This window comes from Neoarius graeffei, chromosome 12 (assembly GCF_027579695.1).
Source record: "Neoarius graeffei isolate fNeoGra1 chromosome 12, fNeoGra1.pri, whole genome shotgun sequence".
Classification (NCBI taxonomy): Eukaryota; Metazoa; Chordata; class Actinopteri; order Siluriformes; family Ariidae; genus Neoarius; species Neoarius graeffei.
The window spans coordinates 73,097,887-73,122,231 of NC_083580.1; the positions used below are offsets into that span (position 1 = coordinate 73,097,887).

At 40.8% G+C, this 24,345-nt stretch overlaps 1 protein-coding gene across 2 annotated transcripts; it reads right to left on the minus strand.

The window, feature by feature from the left end:
- Positions 1–10,598: 10,598 nt before the first annotated feature.
- si:dkeyp-72g9.4 (uncharacterized) lies at positions 10,599–14,620 on the minus strand. 2 transcript variants are annotated; one of them, XM_060935217.1, is made up of 2 exons: positions 14,487–14,620; positions 10,599–13,568 (listed from the first exon to the last, which is right to left on the minus strand). In XM_060935217.1, exon 2 carries the CDS (start codon positions 13,564–13,566, stop codon positions 12,820–12,822), a length of 747 nt encoding a protein of 248 aa, XP_060791200.1. In that variant the 5' UTR covers positions 13,567–13,568; positions 14,487–14,620; the 3' UTR covers positions 10,599–12,819. The 2 variants fall into 2 exon arrangements, with proteins under 2 accessions (XP_060791200.1, XP_060791199.1); XM_060935216.1 differs by having other exon boundaries at positions 14,467–14,620.
- Between the last annotated feature and the right edge of the window lie 9,725 nt (positions 14,621–24,345).

Genomic DNA, 24,345 nt, shown 5'->3' on the forward strand with positions numbered 1-24,345 from the left:
GTCTCTTTTGTCATATTTTGCGCTTCATAATGTGCCAAATGTTTTAAATGGGAAACAGATCTGGACTGCAGGCAGGCCAGTTTAGCACCCAGACTCTTTTACTACAGTGACACAGACAGATAACTTCAACACAATGTCAGAATTTTGTTTAATTGATTATGACAGGGGTTTTCAAAGTGTGGGAGAGTGAGCCCCCCCTCAGAGAGCAAATAAACAACAGCGCCCCCCCTTACAATTTTTGTTGTTGCTATACTTAATGTTCCATTCGTATTTTAAAAAAATGGTTGTTGTACACATTTTTCTTTTTTTCTTTTTCACATTTTAAACATCTGTGCTTTTTAAAACATCTTGTTTTACACATTTTAAACATCTCATAGCATTGTTAGCTAGCACCTCTTGGCAGACAACACACTGTGGCAGTGGAGCATCTTCAGATCCAGTCCATGAAAATCCAAACTTTAAATAATCGTGGTCATACTTCCTTCTTTTTCCAGTCCCCCCAGGATCTCGCGGGCCTTTTTTGTGATTGTTGCGGACTAAAATGTCTGATGTTGTGGGGGTTTTCCAAAAAAATTGCGATGAAAGTTGCGGTGTTTTTTAGGTTTTTGTTGCGATTACATTGCGGGAGGAAGTGAAAGTTGCGAGAAATTGTTGCGATTTTCTCTTTTTGTGATTAAAATTGAGTGATATGTTAAATATTAAGTTATTACTGAAAAACTATTGATTAAAAAACAAAGACACTGAGAAATGGTCCAATAAACAACTTTACAAATATAAAAGATTAGCAGGACTACAAAAATGCAGAAAAATAGGCTTTACTTATCCAAATGCACCTGTTGGTTCAAAAGTTAAAGTGCATAGAACCTCACAGTACAACATGAAGTTACCTTAAAATATAATATAAATGCCTCAGCTTTCATCTCATCTCTAGCCGCTTTATCCTGTTCTACAGGGTCGCAAGCAAGCTGGAGCCTATCCCAGCTGACTACGGGCGAAAGGCGGGGTACACCCTGGACAAGTCGCCAGGTCATCACAGGGCTGACACATAGACACAGACAACCATTCACACTCACATTCACACCTACGGTCAATTTAGAGTCACCAGTTAACCTAACCTGCATGTCTTTGGACTGTGGGGGAAACCAGAGCACCCGGAGGAAACCCACAGGGAGAACATGCAAACTCCGCACAGAAAGGCCCTCACCGGCCACGGGGCTCGAACCCGGACCTTCTTGCTGTGAGGCGACAGCGCTAACCACTACACCACCTCAGCTTTCATGTAAGAAAAAAACTTTTAATACTAGTACTGTGTGCAGTCAGTCTCTCCTGAAGACTAAATTAAACAATAATTATAAACTAATAAAATAAATGGCTCAGGCTTCATAGAAGAAAAAAACCCCAATTTGAACAGAATCTCACAGTATGATGCTGAAGCTGCCTAAACAATGGAAAATAAAATACCATTTTGGCAAAAATGTTGGCATCCATTAATTTCTTGTATTAAGTAAAAAAAAATAAAGTGCACACAGTCCTTCACTGTAAACATACACTTTCAGTAACAGAATTTAAGCCTACATAAACACTGACTCGCACATCATGCAATGTTGCCAGATAATGCAGACGTTTTCCAGTCCAAAATATGTTCAAAATGCACTTAAAACCAATCTGGCAACACCGCTTCTCTTGAACGTAAACACGGAAGTAAGGCGGAAGGTAGTTTGTCGACGTCACCTCAAGACGACGCCAACGATTGATCAAATTTGCGGGAAAGTTGCGGTGATTGGATATAATTGCAACACCGCCCTGAATTCGCGGGGATTGGTTGAATTTGTGCTGAAGTTGCAAATCGCAACATCCTGGAGGCTCTGGGTTTTTTTGCTTGGCCCAGACTCTGTCTCCTCACTCACTGTAGCTTTAGGTACTAAAAATCGATCCATTTTGTTTCTGGTAAAGGCTCCTCACGTTGCGCCCCCCCTGAAGAACTCTGGCGCCCCCCGGGGGGGGGGGGGGCGCGCCCCACACTTTGAAAAGCCCTGGATTATGAGACTCTTGAAAAAACTGTACAAAATCTCAGTTCCTCAACATCTGAATTGGACATTCTGCCCACCAACTTTTTTAAGTCTGTTCTACATCTTATAATTACAGATGTGCTTCAAATCATAAATACATCCCTAGAGACTGGCATTGTTCCTGTGTCCTTGAAAAAAGCCACTGTAAAGCCCCTACTTAAAAAGAATAATCTGGATGCTTCAGTATTAAATAACTACAGGCCAATATCAAATCTACCATTCATCGGGAAAATCCTTGAAAAAATTGTCTTCAATCAATTAACTGCCTTCTTGATATCAAACAGCTTTTTTGATAACTTTCAATCAGGATTTCGTGCCAATCATAGCACTGAAACAGCGCTGATTAAAGTTATAAATGACATACGCCTTAATACTGATGCAGGCAAAACATCGGTCCTGGTATTACTGGACCTCAGTGCAGCTTTTGATACTGTTGATCACAACATACTGCTATATCGACTTGAACATTGGGTTGGGTTGACTGGTGAAGTTATCAATTGGTTAAAATCATACTTAAAAGATAGAAGCTTCTTTGTTACCATGGGAAATTGTACCTCAGCGTCAATGTCCTTGACCTGTGGTGTCCCCCAGGGGTCGATTCTTGGACCATTACTATTCAACCTTTATATGCTCCCACTTGGGCAAATTATCAAGAACAATTCAATTTTATATCACTGCTATGCAGATGATACCCAAATTTATCTTGCTCTATCACCTAATGATTATGCCCTCCTTGAATGTCTCTACCAGTGTATCGATCAAATCAACAACTGGATGTCACAAAATTTTCTTCAGCTGAACACAGATAAAACAGAAGTAATTCTATTTGGAAAAAAAAGATGAAAGAATCAGGATTACCACTATTCTTGGCACAAAGGGGATTAAAACAAAAGAAATGGTTAAAAATCTTGGTGTTTTCATTGACAGCGAGCTAAACTTTGAGAGGCATATGAAAGCAATCATTAAAACGGCATTTTATCACCTAAAAAACATTTCCAAACTAAGAGGACTTATGTCAAAAAATGATCTGGAAAAACTTATACATGCCTTCATCTCTAGTAGGGTTGATTACTGCAATGGCCTTTTCACAGGCCTGCCAAAAAAGACCATCAAACGACTTCAGCTGGTTCAAAATGCAGCGGCTAGGGTTCTCACACGAACAAAAAGAACAGAGCACATTACTCCAATTCTAAGGTCCCTTCACTGGCTTCCAGTAAGCTACAGAATTGACTTTAAAGCATTGCTGCTGGTGTACAAATCTCTAAATGGTACAGGGCCCAGTTACCTCTCTGATATGTTGCGGCAGCCTAACCCAATCAGATCTACCAGATCGCAGCAGCAAAATTTACTGGTAAAACCTGTTGTTAAAACAAAGTGTGGTGAACCAGCTTTTAGCTACTATGCAGTACAGCTATGGAACCAACTGCCAGAGGACATCAAAAATGCTCCTGCTGTTGGCAGCTTCAAATCTAGACTAAAGACCAAGCTGTTTTCAGATGCTTTCTGCTAAATTATTAATATTGCCATTTCTACATGTTTTAAACTCTTTACTTTTACAGTCTCTCCATGTTTTAAATTTTACTTAACTTTTATTCTATTTTATTCTGCTGTTTTTTTAATTTAACTTTTATCTCATTTTATTATTTTATTTCTACTATTGTTTAATTCTTATTAATTTTCTTCCCCATTTATTTTATGTAATTTTATTTTCTATTGTTTACTGTTTTGCTTTTACTTCTGTAAAGCACATTGAACTGCCACTGTGTATGAAATGTGCTATATAAATAAACTTGCCTTGCCTTGCCTTACAGAACCATGCAGTTTTAATATGTGCAGAAAGTGGTCTGGCATTGTCTTGCTGAAAGAAGGAAGGCCTTCTCTGAAAAATATTTTGTCTGGATGGCAGCATATTGCTCTGAAACATGTATATATCATTCAGCATTAATGATGCCTTCCCAGATTTACAACCCCGATTCCAAAAAAGTTGGGACAAAGTACAAATTGTAAATAAAAATGGAATGCAATGATGTGGACGTTTCAAAATTCCATATTTTATTCAGAATAGAACATAGATGACATATCAAATGTTTAAACTGAGAAAATGTATCATTTAAAGAGAAAAATTAGGTGATTTTAAATTTCATGACAACAACACATCTCAAAAAAGTTGGGACAAGGCCATGTTTACCACTGTGAGACATCCCCTTTTCTCTTTTCAACAGTCTGTAAACGTCTGGGGACTGAGGAGACAAGTTGCTCAAGTTTAGGGATAGGAATGTTAACCCATTCTTGTCTAATGTAGGATTCTAGTTGCTCAACTGTCTTAGGTCTTTTTTGTCGTATCTTCTGTTTTATGATGCGCCAAATGTTTTCTCTAGGCGAAAGATCTGGACTGCAGGCTGGCCAGTTCAGTACCCGGACCCTTCTTCTACGCAGCCATGATGCTGTAATTGATGCAGTATGTGGTTTGGCATTGTCATGTTGGGAAATGCAAGGTCTTCCCTGAAAGAGACGTCGTCTGGATGGGAGCATATGTTGCTCTAGAACCTGGATATACCTTTCAGCATTGATGGTGTCTTTCCAGATGTGTAAGCTGCCCATGCCACACGCACTAATGCAACCCCATACCATCAGAGATGCAGGCTTCTGAACTGAGCGCTGATAACAACTTGGGTCGTCCTTCTCCTCTTTAGTCCGAATGACACGGCGTCCCTGATTTCCATAAAGAACTTCAAATTTTGTTCCATCTGACCACAGAACAGTTTTCCACTTTGCCACAGTCCATTTTAAATGAGCCTTGGCCCAGAGAAGACCTCTGCGCTTCTGGATCATGTTTAGATACGGCTTCTTCTTTGAACTATAGGGTTTTAGCTGGCAACGGCGGATGGCACGGTGAATTGTGTTCACAGATAATGTTCTCTGGAAATATTCCTGAGCCCATTTTGTGATTTCCAATACAGAAGCATGCCTGTATGTGATGCAGTGCCGTCTAAGGGCCCGAAGATCACGGGCACCCAGTATGGTTTTCCGGCCTTGACCCTTACGCACAGAGATTCTTCCAGATTCTCTGAATCTTTTGATGATATTATGCACTGTAGATGATGATATGTTCAAACTCTGCAATTTTACACTGTCGAACTCCTCTCTGATATTGCTCCACTATTTGTCGGCGCAGAATTAGGGGGATTGGTGATCCTCTTCCCATCTTTACTTCTGAGAGCCGCTGCCACTCCAAGATGCTCTTTTTATACCCAGTCATGTTAATGACCTATTGCCAGTTGACCTAATGAGTTGCAATTTGGTCCTCCAGCTGTTCCTTTTTTGTACCTTTAACTTTTCCAGCCTCTTATTGCCCCTGTCCCAACTTTTTTGAGATGTGTTGCTGTCATGAAATTTCAAATGAGCCAATATTTGGCATGAAATTTCAAATGTCTCACTTTCGACATTTGATATGTTGTCTATGTTCTATTGTGAACACAATATCAGTTTTTGAGATTTGTAAATTATTGCATTCCGTTTTTATTTACAATTTGTACTTTGTCCCAACTTTTTTGGAATCGGGGTTGTACAAGCTACCCATGTCATGTGTACTAATGCACCCTCATGCCATCACAGATGCTGGCTTTTGAACTGTGCACTGATAACATGTCGGATGGTCCCTCTCCTCTTTAGCCTGGAGGACGTGGTGTCCTTGATTTCTAAAAAGAATTTCTACTTTTGATTCATCAGACCTTGAGAGAATTTTCTACTTCGCCTCAGTCCATCGTAAAAGAGCTCAGGCCCAGAGAAGGTGGCGGTGTTTCTGGATATTGCTTATATCGGGTTTTAACTTGCATTTGTGGATGCAGTAATGAACTGTTTTCACAGATGATGGTTTTCTGAAGTGTTCCTGAGCCCATACAGTGATTTCCACTACAGACGTGTGTCTGCTTTTAATGCAGTGTCGCCTGAGGACCTGAAGATCACAGGCATCCAATGTCAGTTTTCAGCCTTGTCTCTTGCATACAGAGATTTCTCCAGATTCTCTGAATCTTTTAATGATATTATGTACCATAGATGATGTAATCCCCAAATTCTTTGCAGTTTTACACTGAGGAACGTTATTCTTAAATTATTGCACTATTTGTCCACGCAGTCTTTCACAGAGTGGTGAACCCCTCCCCATCTTTACTTCTGAGAGACTCCGCCTCTCTGGGATGCTCTTTTTATACCCAGTCATGTTACTGACCTGTTGCCAATTAACCAAATTAATTTTATTAAGCATTACACAACTTTTTCAGCCTTTTGTTGCCCCTGTCCCAACTTTTCTGAAACGTGTTGTTGACATCAAATTTAAAATGAGGATATATTTTTCAAAAAACAATAAAATTTCTCAGTTTCAACATTTGATATGTTGTCTTTGTACTATTTTCAATGAAATACAGGGTTTCCATGATTTGCAAATCTTCACATTCTGTTTTTATTTGTTTTACACAGTGTCCCAACTTTTTTGGAATTGGGGTTCTATCTATCTATCTATCTATCTATCTATCTATCTATCTATCTATCTATCTATCTATCTATCTATCTGTCTATGTGTCTGTCTGTCTGTCTGTCTGTCTGTCATCTGTCTGTCTATCCATCTGTCTGTCTCTCCACCTGTCTATCTATCTATCTATCTATCTATCTATCTATCTATCTATCTATCTATCTATCTATCTATCTATCTATCCTGTTACGGACTGGTATGCGGTTGTTGATCCCAAATCCACATCATATTTTCACTCATTGCTTTTATTCTCCGTGGTCTATTTTACATCTTCACTGAATCTCACTGAAGGCGGTCCATGCAGAGAACACGTACATTTCTTATCCCAATTATGAAAAATGTACATTTTCTACATTTAAGCTACTGTAAGAGATTCTTCCCTGCTGAAAAATCCTGCATGGTCTGTTACCAGCTTCCAAAACACGGGCCGAGCTGTTCAAGCTTGCAAGTCAGTAAGTTGGTGAGTCAATTTTATTTATAAAGCACATTTAAAACTACAACTGTCGACCAAAGTGCTGTGCACTGATACGATCACATGTGACATGGTTAATACCGTATATAGTCCTTAGACTATCTTTATCAGCTGGTAAGTGCAACACTTTTAGGGGGAAAAGTGGATAAATATCATCAGATGATGTCAACAACTAATTTGCATATTCTTAGAATCATTATCATTTTTTTTTCCAGTAACACTGCACCACACAGTGTTTTATTTTCCTTATACCACCGCAATCTGCGGACAATTGAATTTTTAGCTTATTTACTTTTTTGATGATGATGTCATCAATGAATTTGCATATTCTTAGAATCATCATAATTATTTGCAAAACAAAACTTTCCTTTTACTCGTTTGGGTTTCTGTGATTTAAATGAATTCTGCTGTCTGTCCTACTTATGCCACTCCTGCCATGCTTTCTCTTTTTTCCCCTCAATTTATACTGATCATATTCTTCTTGCATGTTTTATGTGTTATGTGTCCTTTTAACTTTTGCTTTTACAATGATGTGTATTTTTTAGGCACATCTGACCTTTTAACATCAGTCCATGGACAACAGATGCAAAATAGCCATTTTAACCAATGCTATCATTTCTCTCAGTGTGAGGTGGTATGAACGAGCTCATTTCATTGGAAACAATGAAAATTATTGATTGGTAATTTGGACCAAGGGCAATCAGTGATTTTATCATTGGTCATTGGGAGCATTGGTTATCAGTAATTGGTCAGTGGGAACACTGGCGATCAGTTATTGGTGGTTGGGACCAATCGTGATCAGTGACTGGTCATTGGGTACAATGGTGACCAGTGATTGGTCATTGAGAGCAATGATGATCAGTAACCGGTTGTCGGGACCAATGGTGATCAGTGATCGGTCATTGGGACCAATGCTGATCAGTGATTGGTCATTGGGAACATTGGTGATCAGTGATTGGTCGTTGGGAACAATGCTGATCAGTGACTGGTCATTGAGAACAGTGGTGATTTTTGGTCATACAGAACAAGGGTTTTCAATGATTGGTTGTTGGTACCATTGGCTTGCAGAAGTGCAGAAGGCTTTTTAGTGATGAGTCTACCAAACCTGCTCTTTTGACTCATATCATCAGCAGCTGTGATGGGAGTTGGAGAGCCGTAACAAGTGCAGGATAGTTGCAGATTTTGAAAGCTCATTGCGGGCGCGGACATATGCGGTGATAAACTGCAGTCCCGCTAACTAAAAACATGCTTGAAATAAAATTTATAAATTATTAATTTATGTCTATCATGTATAATTTGTGCTGATATTTTATTTAGCATTAATAAAAACATTTTAAGATGCCTAAATTTACAGAGAAAGTCAGATTTAGTGAAAAATGGCATCTTAAACTTGCCATTGAACACTCTAATGACTCGCAGTTCACACCGAACTAGCAAGAGAACCATGAGTAAATTGATTTACTTATTGCATTAGTCTACAACTTTAATCAGAGAGACAGGTTACACAGTGATGGTAGGCTTGACTCAATGCTATCCCAGAAATCCTTCCTGTAATATACAAATTTGGCTGTCCAATCAGAGGCGGCCAAATTTGCATATTACAGGAAGGATTTCTGGGATAGCATTGAGTCAAGCCTACCGGCACTGTGTAACATGTCTCTCTGATTAAAGTTGTAGACTAACGCAAGCAGTAAATCAATTCACTTCTTCTATTAGCTCTGTTTTGCAATAAAAAAAAAAACCATTAGTACAAAGCAAGCCCATTCACTTTTTTATGCTGATCAGAGAATTACAATGGTTTCTCATGTGATGAAAATTTGTGATTAAATATTTTAATTGTTTGACAGCACTAATTATTATTATTAGAGATACTACATGCTGAATTCAGAAACAAGACAAACAATAACAAATGTGAGCTGTGTTCAAATCCACTCAAAGTAGGGGGAGGGGCACCATCACGCTGTGTCAAGACAAGAACTTTCCTGAGAAATAACGCGAACGTCTGCATCATGCGGGATTTGCGGGCGGGAGCGGGACTGAAAATCATAATTTTTTTGTGGGCGTAGGCGGGAGCGGGACAAAATATGGCAGGCACGGGCGGGAGCGGGACTGAAAATCATAATTTTTTTGTGGGCGCGGGCGGGAGCGGGACTGAAAATCATAATTCTTTGCGGGCGCGGGCGGGAGTGGGACTGCACAATGCGGGCGCAGGCGGGAGCGGGACTGAAAAATCCGACCCGCGCAGACCTCTAATGGAAACAATCTCTGAATAAAACTGAATCATGCTTCATCATCTCATCTCATTATCTCTAGCCGCTTTATCCTGTTCTACAGGGTCGCAGGCAAGCTGGAGCCTATGCTTCATCATAGACAAGTTATTTTTAAGAAGATAACACAACAGTAAGGCAATTAGAAACTGCCCAGTCAAGTAATGAGAGGCTGGAAAACACTGGCAGAGATAGTTAACCAGAATTGTGTACCAGATTTGCCAGTTCATCATGCAGCATGTTTTGGCATACAGCTGGTAACTCGTCACGCCAAACTGGGTATTTCCACCGAGTTAAACTGCCATAACATCCTAATAGCCATCACTGAAAATATTTCTTTGGTTGACCCAATGTCTGTAATCATTCATTCATCTCCAGGAATCACTCAGTCCTGGTCAGTGTTGTGGTGGATCTGGAGACAGGCGTACACCGTGATGAGATGTGTGTCCACTGGGGGGCACCATGCACACACACATTCACACACTCAGTTACACATAGGAGAAATTTAATGTCACCGGTTCACCTACTGGGCGGCATGGTGGTGTAGTGGTTAGTATTATCGCCTCAGCGCAGGAAGGTCCTGGGTTCGAGCCCAGCAGCCGACGGGGGCCTTTCTGTGAGGAGTTGCATGTTCTTCCCGTGTCTGTGTGGGTTTCCTCCCATAGTCCAAAGACATGCAGATTAGGCTAATTGGTGGCTCTAAACTGACCGTAGGTGTGAATGTGAATGGTTGTTTGTCTCTGTGTCAGCCCTGTGATGATCTGGCAACTTGTCCAGGGTGTACCCCGCCTCTCGCCCATAGTCAGCTGGATAGGCTCCAGCTTGCCTGCAACCCTGTACAGGATAAGCGGTTACAGATAATGGATGGATGGTTCACCTACCAGCATGTTTTTTAGACGTGGGAGGAAACCGGAGAACCCAGAGGAAACCCGGACAGACATGCAAAATTCACAGCACAGACAGTAACCTGAACTCAGGATCGACCTGCTCTGGTCTTTCATTAATGTATGATTTCTGATTTAGTCTGAATACCAGAACAAACACTAGCTTTGATTTTCACTCATGATTCTCAGCAATCTTTCTTTATCAATCTACAAATAAATATTATCGAGAAAAACCCCCACCAACAGATCAAAACCAAAGACATAAAACACAAAAACTTTTTATTTAAAAAGTGAAAAAAAATGAACACAATTTTAAAGACGTACAAATAACATATTCTACTTTCCCATTTGTTATTTTTATTCAAAGGCGCGGCATCCATAATAATAATTTACAACATTTCAACAAAGCATAAATAGAAAATCATTTACAAAATCCATGCAGCAATTTCTTCTATGGTTCATCATTTAACAGTTAAATTACCTGCAAACACTGGAAATGCCAAATCAGTGCTGGAATCTTTTTTTTTTTTTTCCAAGGGTCTGTGAGTAAGAACAGTCATATAAGGATAACAGTACAGCGCTTCATTGGCTTTTCTTGACATAAATGCTTCTGATTTGAAATGGGCTTTGAAGTGCAAGGGTACAATTTATAAAAGTATGGTATACTTTCTAAGTAAAGCTAGATGGCCTTTCGATTTCATAAAATCGGTGAAATTTACTTCCCTCTGAAATGTGGTCACTGTGATTGTTTATTTCTGTAATATCTCATAAAATAACAGGCCATTCTGTGGCTGGGAAGTTATTTAATTTGAGGGGATTAAAGCAAATAATGTGCATGAAATCGCTCGCTTCGTGCAGTCAAGCAGACAGAGGAAGTCCGTGTGCGCATGCGCAGGTTTACCTTCTTCTTCTTCTTCTTTTGCGTTTTACGGCAGCTGGCATCCACAGTGTTGCATTACTGCCATCTACAGGTTTCCCTTTGAACGTGCACTGACAGTTCCATCATTCTGTCGCTAAACGAACAGCTGATCACACCGAGGTGCTCGCTGACCGCCGATATTTATTAGTTTGATATTTCCTGCGTTTCCTTTCCTTCGTATATAACATAACGTCTTTTCTTCTCGCTTTCTTTCCGTTACTGTAGTCGGTCTTTCATGTTTCATTCGCACACTCACGTCCTCCATTTTTCTCTCCTGTTGCAAATGTGTATCCCACAATGCCTTGTGTGAACGGGGAAAGCCCACCACATGATGCGTGATGTAGTATCTTGAATTGGGTCATGGTGAAGCAGGAAAAAATAGCAGAGAATTTAGGGTCACATGGCCCTAAATTCATTAATTGTTCTCTTTAAAAAAAAAAGAATAAAATTTGAAATCTGATTCATATTCAGTAGTTTTTGGTCCACTAAACAAAAATGACTGAGTGTCAAGGAAAATTCTTTTGAAAATTTTTTACACTTGAAAAATCTGAAAGGCAGTCTACCTTTAATTTTGGTTTAACATATCGGTCTCCAGTACATCCATCTCAGTGAGTGCAAAGACATTGAAATGATATGAAAAAGCCATCTTTGCCTAATGTTTATGGGACATAGATAGATTTTGGGCAGAAATAAATGATGTTATATCCTTTAAGGGCATAGAAACGATATCTGTTGTGATCATGACGTCAGAATGAATAGGGACTGACTGACTTAAAATTGACAAATTTCAACATGGGCCAATTACAGATGTTCACAAACATCTGTGGAGGCAGCAGATGGCAGCGAGTTATTGCTTGTGTGATACCACAAGCTTTGGGTTAGTGTTAAATTAAATTATAACCCCTTTCATTTGGTTGTTTTTATTCATTCAGCAGTTGGATTTTTTTTTTTTTTTGCCAAGCAAACTCGGCAAAACCGGATCTCTTTGGGAATACCATCATTCATAAATATATACACCCAGAGATTGTCTTTCTGATATGTATGGTTCTTCCAGGCGGGTATAAAAACAGCATTTTATATTATATTAGTTTCCTGTAGCCATGGGTCGGAATAAATTTGTTGTCTTGAATTTCTCTGAAATATCATGGGATGTCTTTGTCAGAATTGCTTTTAATGATCTGTTTTGCCTTAGCTGCCATATATATGACTTGCACAAACAGGACTGTACTAAAAAAAAATGCAAATAAATCTTATAATAAACACACAGTGATATCTGTTTGTGCATTGTCCTGACATTGGATCATTTTCTACCATCTAAAATGTAAATACAGACCATTCTATTTTAGTACTGCAGTTTTAATATGTTTTTTTTTTTCAAATCACCAAACAATGTTAAAATCGTCCAACAACCAACACAGATATTGATCACAACTGGACATGACTGGACTGACATTGACCAGTTTTATCACTGACAATTATTTAGTGTTACTTTACACTGTGGTGTGGCATTAACACGTCACCATCTATAGGGTCACTTTTGATTAGTTTACACCTAAAAATGGTTAGGTATTTAAATAAACCTGAAACCGTGAAGTCACATCATTCGTCTATGTAGTTGTGATATTGATAAATGTTTGTAGACAGCGAGTGGAGATGCAGCTTGCAAGAAATGGAGCAGGATTACTTCTCGGCAATGGCGGGCAGCATGCAGGCACGGATACGGGCTTCCCTCCATGCGCTCCGGCACTCAGAGATCCAGTGCGACACAATTGTTTGTTTGTCCATGCTGCGGCTGCTTTTTGCCCTCCAACCACAATGGGTGCCATCGACCTTGGTGCCGTCTAGCTTCTTTCTGCTGATCGGCGAACGCTGTGGCACGACAGGAGAAGGGACGGACTCTGGTAGACGCAGATCAGGGCAACTGCTTTTGCTCTGGATATCAAGACCAGGGCAGGGCACGCTGCATGCCCTACGAAGAGGAATGTTGCCCCTTTTGGTGGAGGAAGATGAAGCTTGTGCTTCTCTGTAACCATAGAGGTACTCCAGAGGGTCAGTGGAGGTTGGGCAGTCCTGCTCTGAGCCTTGGGCTTGCTCTGGCTCTGAGGAAGAAGGCCCCGGCATCTCTACCTTGGGTGACTGGGTTGTGGAAGTGTCAACGGGGCAGGTTAGGGGAAGCTGCGCAAGCTGGCGTAAACGGTGCGGGCGCAAACATGGCTTTGGAGAGTCCAGCCTGCCAATGGACAGGATGTCACGGTCTGGCTCGTGCAAGGGAAAAGTAGGCCGGGCCAGCTGGCAGATGGAGTGGAAGTAGTCCTGCGCACTGCTGTGCTGGCTGTTGGTCTGGTTCAGGTCATGCACGAGTTCCTCCGAACCCTCGCGGATGGTTGGGAGGCCTCGCTTAGCCAGCAGTCTAGACCTGGGCCGCATCACTGCACAGACAAACATGGCTTCGTTACTGTCTGCTCATTCATTCATTCATTCATACTCTTGAGTACGTGTTCATATACTGTATATAATGATGTCACCCTGTTTACATACGTTCTCCATAAAGTATGTATGCACATAAAGCTTCTTGGTGCAAGTAGTAATCTAATTCATTCCATCTTGCCCTCTCTCTAGTGTAACTGCAAATAATCAATGCACATAACGTGAGACATTGGTTACGGGAAAATGTGCAAGCCCAGTCTCCATGGTAACTCCTCTTCCCGTTACATCTCAGATTTCATTTCGACCGAAGAGTGCAGACACGCACAAAGCACACATATACAGAAAAACACGTACACACAAATAAACACTCACTCACGGACACGTATACTAATATTTATATCGAGATGTATACACTCAAAGGCTACAAGCTCTCCTCTTCAACATTAACACAATCCTAGCACTTGGGTGAAAGAACAAAGTAAATAACCCGACACCCCATACAGTACATCTCTCCCTCCCTACCCCTTTCTCTCCTAATGTTTACTACCTAATCCTGGCAAACGCTTCCTCAGATCCTGAGAACCAGAGGGCGAAAAAACAAGGCACAAAAAGCACCCTTTTTGCTCCCCAAAGCCTCGGCACAATGCACACCTGGGAGCCCCAGTGTCCGAGCAGCGGCGGCTGAATTGAAGAGAATCCCTTCAACTTGCAGTCTTCTCCTGTGCATTTATTAAACTCACATGAGCATGGAATCTAATTTACTGTCGTTCGTTTTCATGATTATATTATAATCTTTAAAGCCTTCAATTCTGCTTCCATTCTCTGAATATTCACCAAACTGGAGAAGCTGAGGTGAAGATTGAGGAAAATCAATATTCTGGAATATCGAGATGCTCCCACCTCTACTACGTCTCTGGTACCTGGGGGTTTCTGAGGGTCTCCTCTTCTCTCCTTGTTCTTCACACTGCTCCCTGCCACAGCCTAGCACTCAACTGCTGCTCCACGAGGAAAAACAATGCTTCCCCCACCTCACTCTCCTTCTCTTTCTTCCCTATGTATGTGCTCTCCTGCACTCAATCTCTCTCTCTCTCTCTCTCTCTCTCCCCCTCCACCCTCCTTTGGCTTGGGCTAAAAATAGCACCACTGGTTCATTCCCGTCCCCTTAGCTGTGCACAATCATTTGCAAAATGGATTCGGCTGATGCGAGGAGAGTGTTGATAGAGGGAGGGTGGGAGCGTGGAACGAGGTGAAGAGGCAAGCCAGTAGGAGGATTAAGAGGAGGATGAGGCGTAGGAGAAGAATGAAAAAAAGCCTTTGTCGTTGTATTCATACTGCATACACTGTATGGCTTATAGTTGACACCAGGGCCGTCATCGTTAAATGACAGAGCAATGTCACTTTGAAAACACTCTTGTTTCTGGTTCAGATGATCTAAACCTTGCGACGCTTTTTGGAAACTCAGCCCAGATTCGTCAGCGTTCGGTTGATGCTGTTTGTTTCATCAACTGTATCGAGAGACTCATTACAGGATTATTAGATCATTTGTTTCCAGAATGAGAGATATTTAGCAAGCCTCGTCATGCCAGAATTCCTCCCAAGGAACGCTTACGTTCTCTGAAACGATCAACACTCTTTTTACGGGAAGCCATCTTAAATCCATCCTGGCCTGACTTAGCTCTTTGTTTTCTCTGTAATTTTCAAGATATTAACCCGAGCCAAGACAAGACAAGAAGCCTTTATTTATTCATCACACGTACACTCAAGCACAGAATTAAGTGTACGCAATGAAATTCCTCCTCTGCATTTAACCCATCCGAAACAGTGAACACGCATGAGTGAGTAGTGAGCACACACACATACCCAGAGCAGTGGGCAGCTATGCTACAGGACTCGGGGAGCAGTTGGGGGTTAGTTCTTGCTCAAGGGCACTTCAGTCATGATACAGAGGAAGGGATAAATGCTGTTCATTCACTCAGGCCCACTTTACACGGGGACGGTCTGAAACAAAAACGCAAAAGTCCGTTTTCGTTCTCACTTTTTTCCGCGTCTACACGACCGTTTTCAAGGAGGAAATCTGCGTCTATACGGTGACGCATAAATGTGTGGAATTCAATTGGATGTGCATGCCAGGCGGCTAGGTGGTGCTGTGAAAGATCTCCGCTATGTCTGCACGCATGCGCAACGCCTTCTGTCTTGTCTGATCTGCACATCTGCGCCGCGAAAACTTTGACTACTCTGGCTATGGTAAGTAAGAAAGTAAGTAAAAAAGTAAGAGCATACTATACCCGCCTCTGTTCATTAACGGTATATGTGCAGATTCGATATAGATGTTCGAAGGACTCCTGGACGTTTATTAAAGCTGCCAGAGCAGCTTGAAGGTCCGTTGGATCGATGTAATCAGACGTGCTCTTACTTTTTTACTTACTTTCTTACTTCCCAGGCTGGCATGTACAGTATATGACATATGTATGACGTAAACGCGTACCCGACGTGAGCAGATCCGAGCAGAGTTTCGCATATTGGGTAGTTTAGACGGATATGCAACGGGGGCTGTTTTTAACTTATCCACTCTGGAAGGCGTTTTCAATTTTTTCCGTTTTTCAGCCTCGGAAACGCCGTCCCCGTGTAGACGAAAGGCACTTCCGATAAAATATTTAGTCATTTTTACCCGACAGCGTCCTCGTGTAAACGGGCCCTCAGTATCTGGTTATTTAGCACAAAAGTCTTTTAGCACAGGTTCTGAAGTGTCTTAGCACAACTCAATGTTCTTGAGCATAACTCTGGATTATGGTCACAATAATCGAAAAAAAAAAAAAAAAAAGACAAGTCTCGAAGCTGTGGCTAGTTCGTAAATTGTAAATAATAAATGTGATATAATTTAAGCTTAGCACTTTAATAAAGACAAAACAACCCTGGAAGTTGGCTGTAGCGGTGTACTGTGTCAGGGTACGTGCTGTGTTCAATAATTTGGAGGGAGGATTGGTGACTACCATACGGGCTACATCAAACATGGCGGTTTCAAGATGGCGGAGTCGGGAAATACAATCGCTCGTTTACACTCGGAATCTCAGCAGTGTGAGAGGCACTGCCTTCAGCAAAAGGTGGATTTTTTTCCTAACCCTTTTTATTAATCTTTACAACTATGTGTGTGTGTGTGTGTGTGTGTGTATACAGTGGTGCTTGAAAGTTTGTGAACCCTTTAGAATGTTCTATATTTCTGCATAAATATGACCTAAAACATCATCAGATTTTCACACAAGTCCTAAAAGTAGATAAAGAGAACCCAGTTAAACAAATGAGAGAAAAATATTATACTTGGTCATTTATTTATTGAGGAAAATGATCCAACATTACATATCTGTGAGTGGCAAAAGTATGTGAACCTCCAGGATTAGCAGTTAATTTGAAGGTGAAATTAGAGTCAGGTGTTTTCAATCAATGGGATGACAATCAGGTGTGAGTGGGCACCCTGTTTTATTTAAAGAACAGGGATCTATCAAAGTCTGATCTTCACAATACATGTTTGTGGAAGTGTATCATGGCACGAACAAAGGAGATTTCTGAGGACCTCAGAAAAAGCGGTGTTGATGCTCATGAGGCTGGAAAAGGTTACAAAACCATCTCTAAAGAGTTTGGACTCCACCAATCCACAGTCAGACAGATTGTGTACAAATGGAGGAAATTCAAGACCATTGTTACCCTCCCCAGGAGTGGTCGACCAACAAAGATCACTCCAAGAGCAAGGCATCTAATAGTCGCCGAGTCCATAAAGGACCCCAGGGTAACTTCTAAGCAACTGAAGGCCTCTCTCACATTGGCTAATGTTAATGTTCATGAGTCCACCATCAGGAGAACACTGAACAACAATGGTGTGCGTGGCAGGGTTGCAAGGAGAAAGCCACTGCTCTCCAAAAAGAACATTGCTGCTCATCTGCAGTTTGCTAAAGATCACATGGACAAGCCAGAAGGCTATTGGAAAAATGTTTTGTGGATGGATGAGACCAAAATAGAACTTTTTGGTTTAAATGAGAAGCATTATGTTTGGAGAAAGGAAAACACTGCATTCCAGCATAAGAACCTTATCCCATCTGTGAAACATGGTGGTGGTAGTATCATGGTTTGGGCCTGTTTTGCTGCATCTGTGCCAGGACGGCTTGCCATCATTGATGGAACAATGAATTCTGAATTATACCAGCGAATTCTAAAGGAAAATGTCAGGACATCTGTCCATGAACTGAATCTCAAGAGAAGGTGGGTCATGCAGCAAGACAACGACCCTAAGCACACAAGTCATTCTACCAAAGAATGGTTAAAGAAGAATAAAGTTAATGTTTTGGAATGGCCAAGTCAAAGTCCTGACCTTAATCCAATCGAAATGTTGTGGAAGGGCCTGAAGCGAGCAGTTCATGTGAGGAAACCCACCAACATCCCAGAGTTGAAGCTGTTCTGTACGGAGGAATGGGCTAAAATTCCTCCAAGCCGGTGTGCAGGACTGATCAACAGTTACCGGAAACATTTAGTTGCAGTTATTGCTGCACAAGGGGGTCACACCAGATACTGAAAGCAAAGGTTTACATACTTTTGCCACTCACAGATATGTCATATTGGATCATTTTCCTCAATAAATAAATGACCAAGTATAATATTTTTGTCTCATTTGTTTAACTGGGTTCTCTTTATCTACTTTTAGAACTTGTGTGAAAATCTGTTGATGTTTTAGGTCATATTTATGCAGAAATATAGAACATTCTAAAGGGTTCACAAACTTTCAAGCATGACTATATCCCTCACTGAGCTCATGTTACTTAGGATTATGATTGGGTTGAAAAAGTAATGCCTGCAGAAACAAACAAACAAACAAACAAAAAAACTACAGCTGATTGTCTTCATGCTGCACCGTAGAAATGTGTGTGTCTGTGTTTTATGTAGTGCCAGAATAAACACATTCACTTTCTAACTGCTGTCTAAAAAGTGTTAACCTTGTCAGGCTTTTGTTCTAACACACACACACACACACACACACACACACACACACACACAGGCAAGCAAATTACTGATAATGCACTAATTTTACTTAACGCAGCTTCACTTGAAATTGCTGTCGTCAGGAGGATAAATAAGGAATAAAATATGACAGGATATACTGCTGTCAGAAACGAATCAATAAATAGGAGAGACCTGATGTGATAATTTTCCAACAGCAGGACATACTGGAGTGTTTTATTCCTCTTATGCGACAACGAACTTTCCAACAACAATGCTTATTTTCAATTTATTAATGAACATGTCAAGTGTAGGACATAAAAATAATTTTTCCTGACACCTAATTATTTTTGTTTAGTGGACCGAAAGCTACTGAATTCGAATCACAGACTTCCAATTTTATTCGGTTTAAAAAAAAAAAAATTTAGGGCCACATAGCCCTAAATTATCCGCTATTTCTTCCTGCTTCACCATGACCCAATTCAAGATACTACGTCATGCATGATGTAGTGGACTTTCCCTGTTCACGCAAGGCATTGTGGGATACAAATTTGAAACAGGAGAGAAAAATGGAGGATGTGAGTGTGCGAATGAAATGTGAAAGACCGACTACAGTAACGGAAAGCGAGAATAAAAGACGTTATGTTATATACCAGAGGTGGGCAAACTACGGCCCGCGGGCCACATCCGGCCCGTTGGCGTTTTTAATCCGGCCCACGGAAGACAATCATATAAACACGATTGAGCAGATCTATAAACTATAAGCATCAGTGTTATCACGTAGACAGGTGTTCTAGAGATCCGTCTTTCCAGTCAGTCGTATTCATGCGAGATTACATTTGCAGAGTGGTGCAGCGCGTGCCATGGAAATCATTCTGGCGCCCGTGCCACTGATGATCTCGAGAACACAGGATAAAACTTTACAGTGAGTGGTCCTAAAAAAAGGAAAGTGGACAGTGAGTGCAGGGTGTTCAATAAAGAATGGGCAACTAAATATTTTTTTGCTGAAGTCCGATCAAAGGCTGTATGCCTTATTTGCAAAGAAACCGTTGCAGTTTTAAAGGAATATAACATCAAATGGCACTTTTCCTCCAAGCATGCTAATTATGCTAACAACCAGTCAGCGCAAGCACGGACGAATACAGCTCAGCGGTTGCTGAGTGAATGTGAGTATTAACACTTTCTCTTTTTAAAACTATGTTGGAGCTGTAATAAGATGGTAGTCACATGTTTACAGACATAATAATATAAAAAGTATAACTCTTAGTAATTTAGGTTGTCGTGGGTGGCTGCTGTAGTGCTGGTGTTTATGTGTATATATTTTTTTATGTGCCAATCTATTGAACTGCAAGCATTTTCTGCTCTGACTTTGTTGACTGAGAACTAAAATAAATGTCAATCTGATCTGCATTTGGGTCTCTGTCAGTGAAGGCCTTACAATAACACTAAAGCTTTTCCGGTTTATGTTCGATATGTATGAATTTGATGTTGGCCCGGCCCGCCTGGCAAATTTCAAAAGTCAATGTGGCCCCTGAGCCAAAAAGTTTGCCCACCCCTGTTATATACGAAGGAAAGGAAACACAGGAAATATCAAACTGATAAATATCGGCGGTCAGCGAGCACCTCGGTGTGATCAGCTGTTCGTTTAGTGACAGAATGATGGAACTGTCAGTGCACGCTCAAAGGTAAACCTGCGAATGCGCGCACACACACACACACACACACACACGGACTTCCTCTGTCTGCTTGACTGTGTGAAGCGAGCAATTTCATGCACATTATTTGCTCGGGAATCACCTCAAATTAAATAACTTCCCAGCCACAGAATGGCCTGATATTTTATGAGATATTACAGAAATACACATATATCACACTGACCACATTTCAGAAGGAACTAAATTTCACCGATTTTATGAAATCGAAAGGCCATCTAGCTTTAAATAATATTGGCTGGCTTTTTTTGTGGTATATTAAATATATTCCATTCACCTAGCATGATACTGGATGAGTTGAAGACGAGTACCTGAATGGAATATATCTGGTATACCATAAAAAAAGCCAGCCAATATTATTATTATCTCATCTCATTATCTCTAGCCGCTTTATCCTTCTACAGGGTCGCAGGCAAGCTGGAGCCTATCCCAGCTGACTACGGGCGAAAGGCGGGGTTCACCCTGGACAAGTCGCCAGGTCATCACAGGGCTGACACATAGACACAGACAACCATTCACACTCACATTCACACCTACGGTCAATTTAGAGTCACCAGTTAACCTAACCTGCATGTCTTTGGACTGTGGGGGAAACCGGAGCACCCGGAGGAAACCCACGCGGACACGGGGAGAACATGCAAACTCCACACAGAAAGGCCCTCGCCGGCCACGGGGCTCGAACCCGGACCTTCTTGCTGTGACGCGACAGCACTAACCACTACACCACCGTGCCGCCCATTATTATTATTATTAGTAGTAGTAGTATATATACACATTGCTTTCGGGTGTTCAACGCGTCTTTCTCTTTCAAAATTCTCTCAAAATCTTCCATATTTAACAAAGCAAACCTGGCAGCCATGTTTGTTTACAAATTGTCACAGTCGCTCGGTAGCGCAAGGCAAGGCAAGTTTATTTATATAGCACATTTCATACACAGTGGCAGTTCAATGTGCTTTACAGAACTAAAAGCAAAACAGTAAACAATAGAAAATAAAATTACATAAAATAAATGGGGAAGAAAAATAATAAGAATTCAACAATAGTAGAAATAAAATAATAAAATGAAGTAAAAGTTCAGTCAAAGAAAAAAAACAGCAGAATAAAATAGAATAAAAGTTAAGTAAAATTTAAAACATGCAGAGACTGTAAAAGTTAAGAGTTTAAAACATGTAGAGATGACAATATTAATAATTTAGCAGAAAGCATCTGAGAACAGCTTGGTCTTTAATCTAGATTTGAAGCTGCCAACAGCAGGAGCATTTTTAATGTCCTCTGGGAGTTGGTTCCATAGCTGTACTGCATAGTAGCTAAAAGCTGCTTCACCACACTTTGTTTTAACAACAGGTTTTACCAGTAAATTTTTCTGCTGCGATCTGGTAGATCTGATTGGGTTAGGCTGCTGCAACATATCAGAGAGGTAATTGGGCCCTGTACCATTTAGAGGTTTGTACAAAAGCAGCAATGCTTTAAAGTCAATTCTGTAGCTTACTGGAAGCCAATGAAGGGACCTTAGAATTGGAGTAATGTGCTCTGTTCTTTTTGTTCGTGTGAGAACCCTAGCCGCTGCATTTTGAACCAGCTGAAGTCGTTTGATGGTCTTTTTTGGCAGGCCTGTGAAAAGGCCATTGCAGTAATCAACCCTACGAGAGCAGAAGTTTTACCTCTCTGATGTATGACATCATGTTGTCTTGACAACCATGCAATATCGTAAATCATATTCAGTGGTCATTCTCCATTGGGTAGGTGATGTAATACATGTAGGATAAGCGATATGCTAATAATATTGCATGCTATCAAACCAAATGAATGAAACCCGCTAGAAGGGAATAGAACACATGTTGTTGTTGTTGTTGTTTTTGCACCATTCTGTGTAGAGACTGTTGTGTGTGAAAACCCCAGAAAGGAGATCAGGAATACTCAAACCAAAATTACGCATCTGGCTCAAACCAACACCCACGCCACAGTGAAAGAAAGTCACACTTTGAGATCACAATTTTTCCCATTCTGATATTTGAACATCGTGAACATTAACTGAAGCTCTTGATTTGTATCTGCACGAGTTGATGCATCCAAGGGATCGGCTGATTAGATAACAGCACAAAACAGCAGATGGATGTATGGGTGTTCCTAATAAAGTGGCCAGAATAGTAATGAGTAGTATTTAAAAATCAACTCAAATCAAATCCAAATCCTGCACCTGTATAAAGTGATAACGTCTGCAGCTCCGTGCTGCCAGTCTGAGAAGGAAAGTCATCAGTGTTTTTACGTCTCAAACCTTTATGTTCCTGTTTATGATCTTATCCGAGAGAAGCAGAGCTTGTAAAAGGGGTGGGGATACAATTGGCTCGTTTGAGGCAGAGAAGGTGGAGCAGTTGCAGTTTGGCCCGTTTTCCTGACCAGACCTACTTAATGCAACACGATCCCTCGCCGTCCATCTCGCTGCCATTTCGAGCCTTTCTCCATGCGCTCTAATCGAATTCACAATTACAGGTGATTTATCACGTTAAGTACAAGAGCGCCTCAAAGAGAAGGATGGACTGAGAAAGAAAGACAAATACTGTAGACAGAAAGAGAGAGAAGGGAGGGGAGGTAGAGAGACAAAGGGGGAAGTGGGTCTCCTTGAGGCGTCTAAGTAGGTCACATGCATGAGCCAGGATGAAAAAGTGGATTGAAGGAGAACTTTATTCTAACCTGGTTAGTGGGTAAACGCAGGTAGAAAGCGATGACAAAATTGGTCAAATGAGATTTACAGGCAGGAATCTGGAATATTCCACTGAATTGGCACATTCAACAGGATTCGTCAGTCTTGGCCTTCAGCATAGAAGCAGAACTCTGCTGTGGAAAACCTCATGTGTGTTTGGTTTCAACCACAAAAATTCTATCAGGTCCAAGGGTTCATGGTTTCTTTTCAGGAATCAGTGCTCAGGTTTAAATAATATGGACTGTGCAAAGTTATACACCATCAACAGCTAGCGATAATTTGCTCAGCAGAATATTTTCTGAACGTTATATTGTTAGAAACTTTTGGTTCCAGTGTTCATTCTGTTGGTTTTTCTGGATATTCTAAGAACATTTTCACTTATTTTGAGTTAATCATGCATTGGAGGATTTAATTATACTGAAGCCCAGGGGCGCAGATAGGATTTTTGAACTGGGGGGGACTGAGCTGTCAGCAAATGATTCCATTTTGTGTGTGTGTGTATATATATATATATATATATATATATATATATATATATGTACTACCGTTCAAAAGTTTGGGGTCACTTTGAAATGTCCTTATTTTTGAAAGAAAAGCGCTGTTCTTTTCAATGAAGATCACTTTAAACTAATCAGAAATCCACTCTATACATTGCTAATGTGGTAAATGACTATTCTAGCTGCAAATGTCTGGTTTTTGGTGCAATATCTCCATAGGTGTATAGAGGCCCATTTCCAGCAACTATCACTCCAGTGTTCTAATGGTACAATGTGTTTGCTCATTGCCTCAGAAGGCTAATGGATGATTAGAAAACCCTTGTACAATCATGTTAGCACAGCTGAAAACAGTTGAGCTCTTTAGAGAAGCTATAAAACTGACCTCCCTTTGAGCAGATTGAGTTTCTGGAGCATCACATTTGTGGGGTCGATTAAATGCTCAAAATGGCCAGAAAAATGTCTTGACTATATTTTCTATTATTTTACAACTTATGGTGGTAAATAAAAGTGTGACTTTTCATGGAAAACACAAAATTGTCTGGGTGACCCCAAACTTTTGAACGGTAGTGTGTATACATGTTATTTCACCTCCCTCACTGCCATCACCAGGAACTACCTGCAGGCCAGGACAATGATAACATTTTAACATAGCCTATGGAAATCCAAAGTTTACACATTATCATCACGCACAGAAATTGCAAAACTGCAAAACTAGTTTTAAAACCGCTAAGTTCCAACTGTTAAACATAGCGAGAGGCTGGGCTACGCGTGTGTGTGTAAAGTGTAAACCAGTGCATCCTGACTTTCTAACTATGCCTGTGTGTTGCGTGAGCGGCAGTCAGTCAACAACTCTTCGCAAAGTTTCCTTATGAAACAATATGCTCGC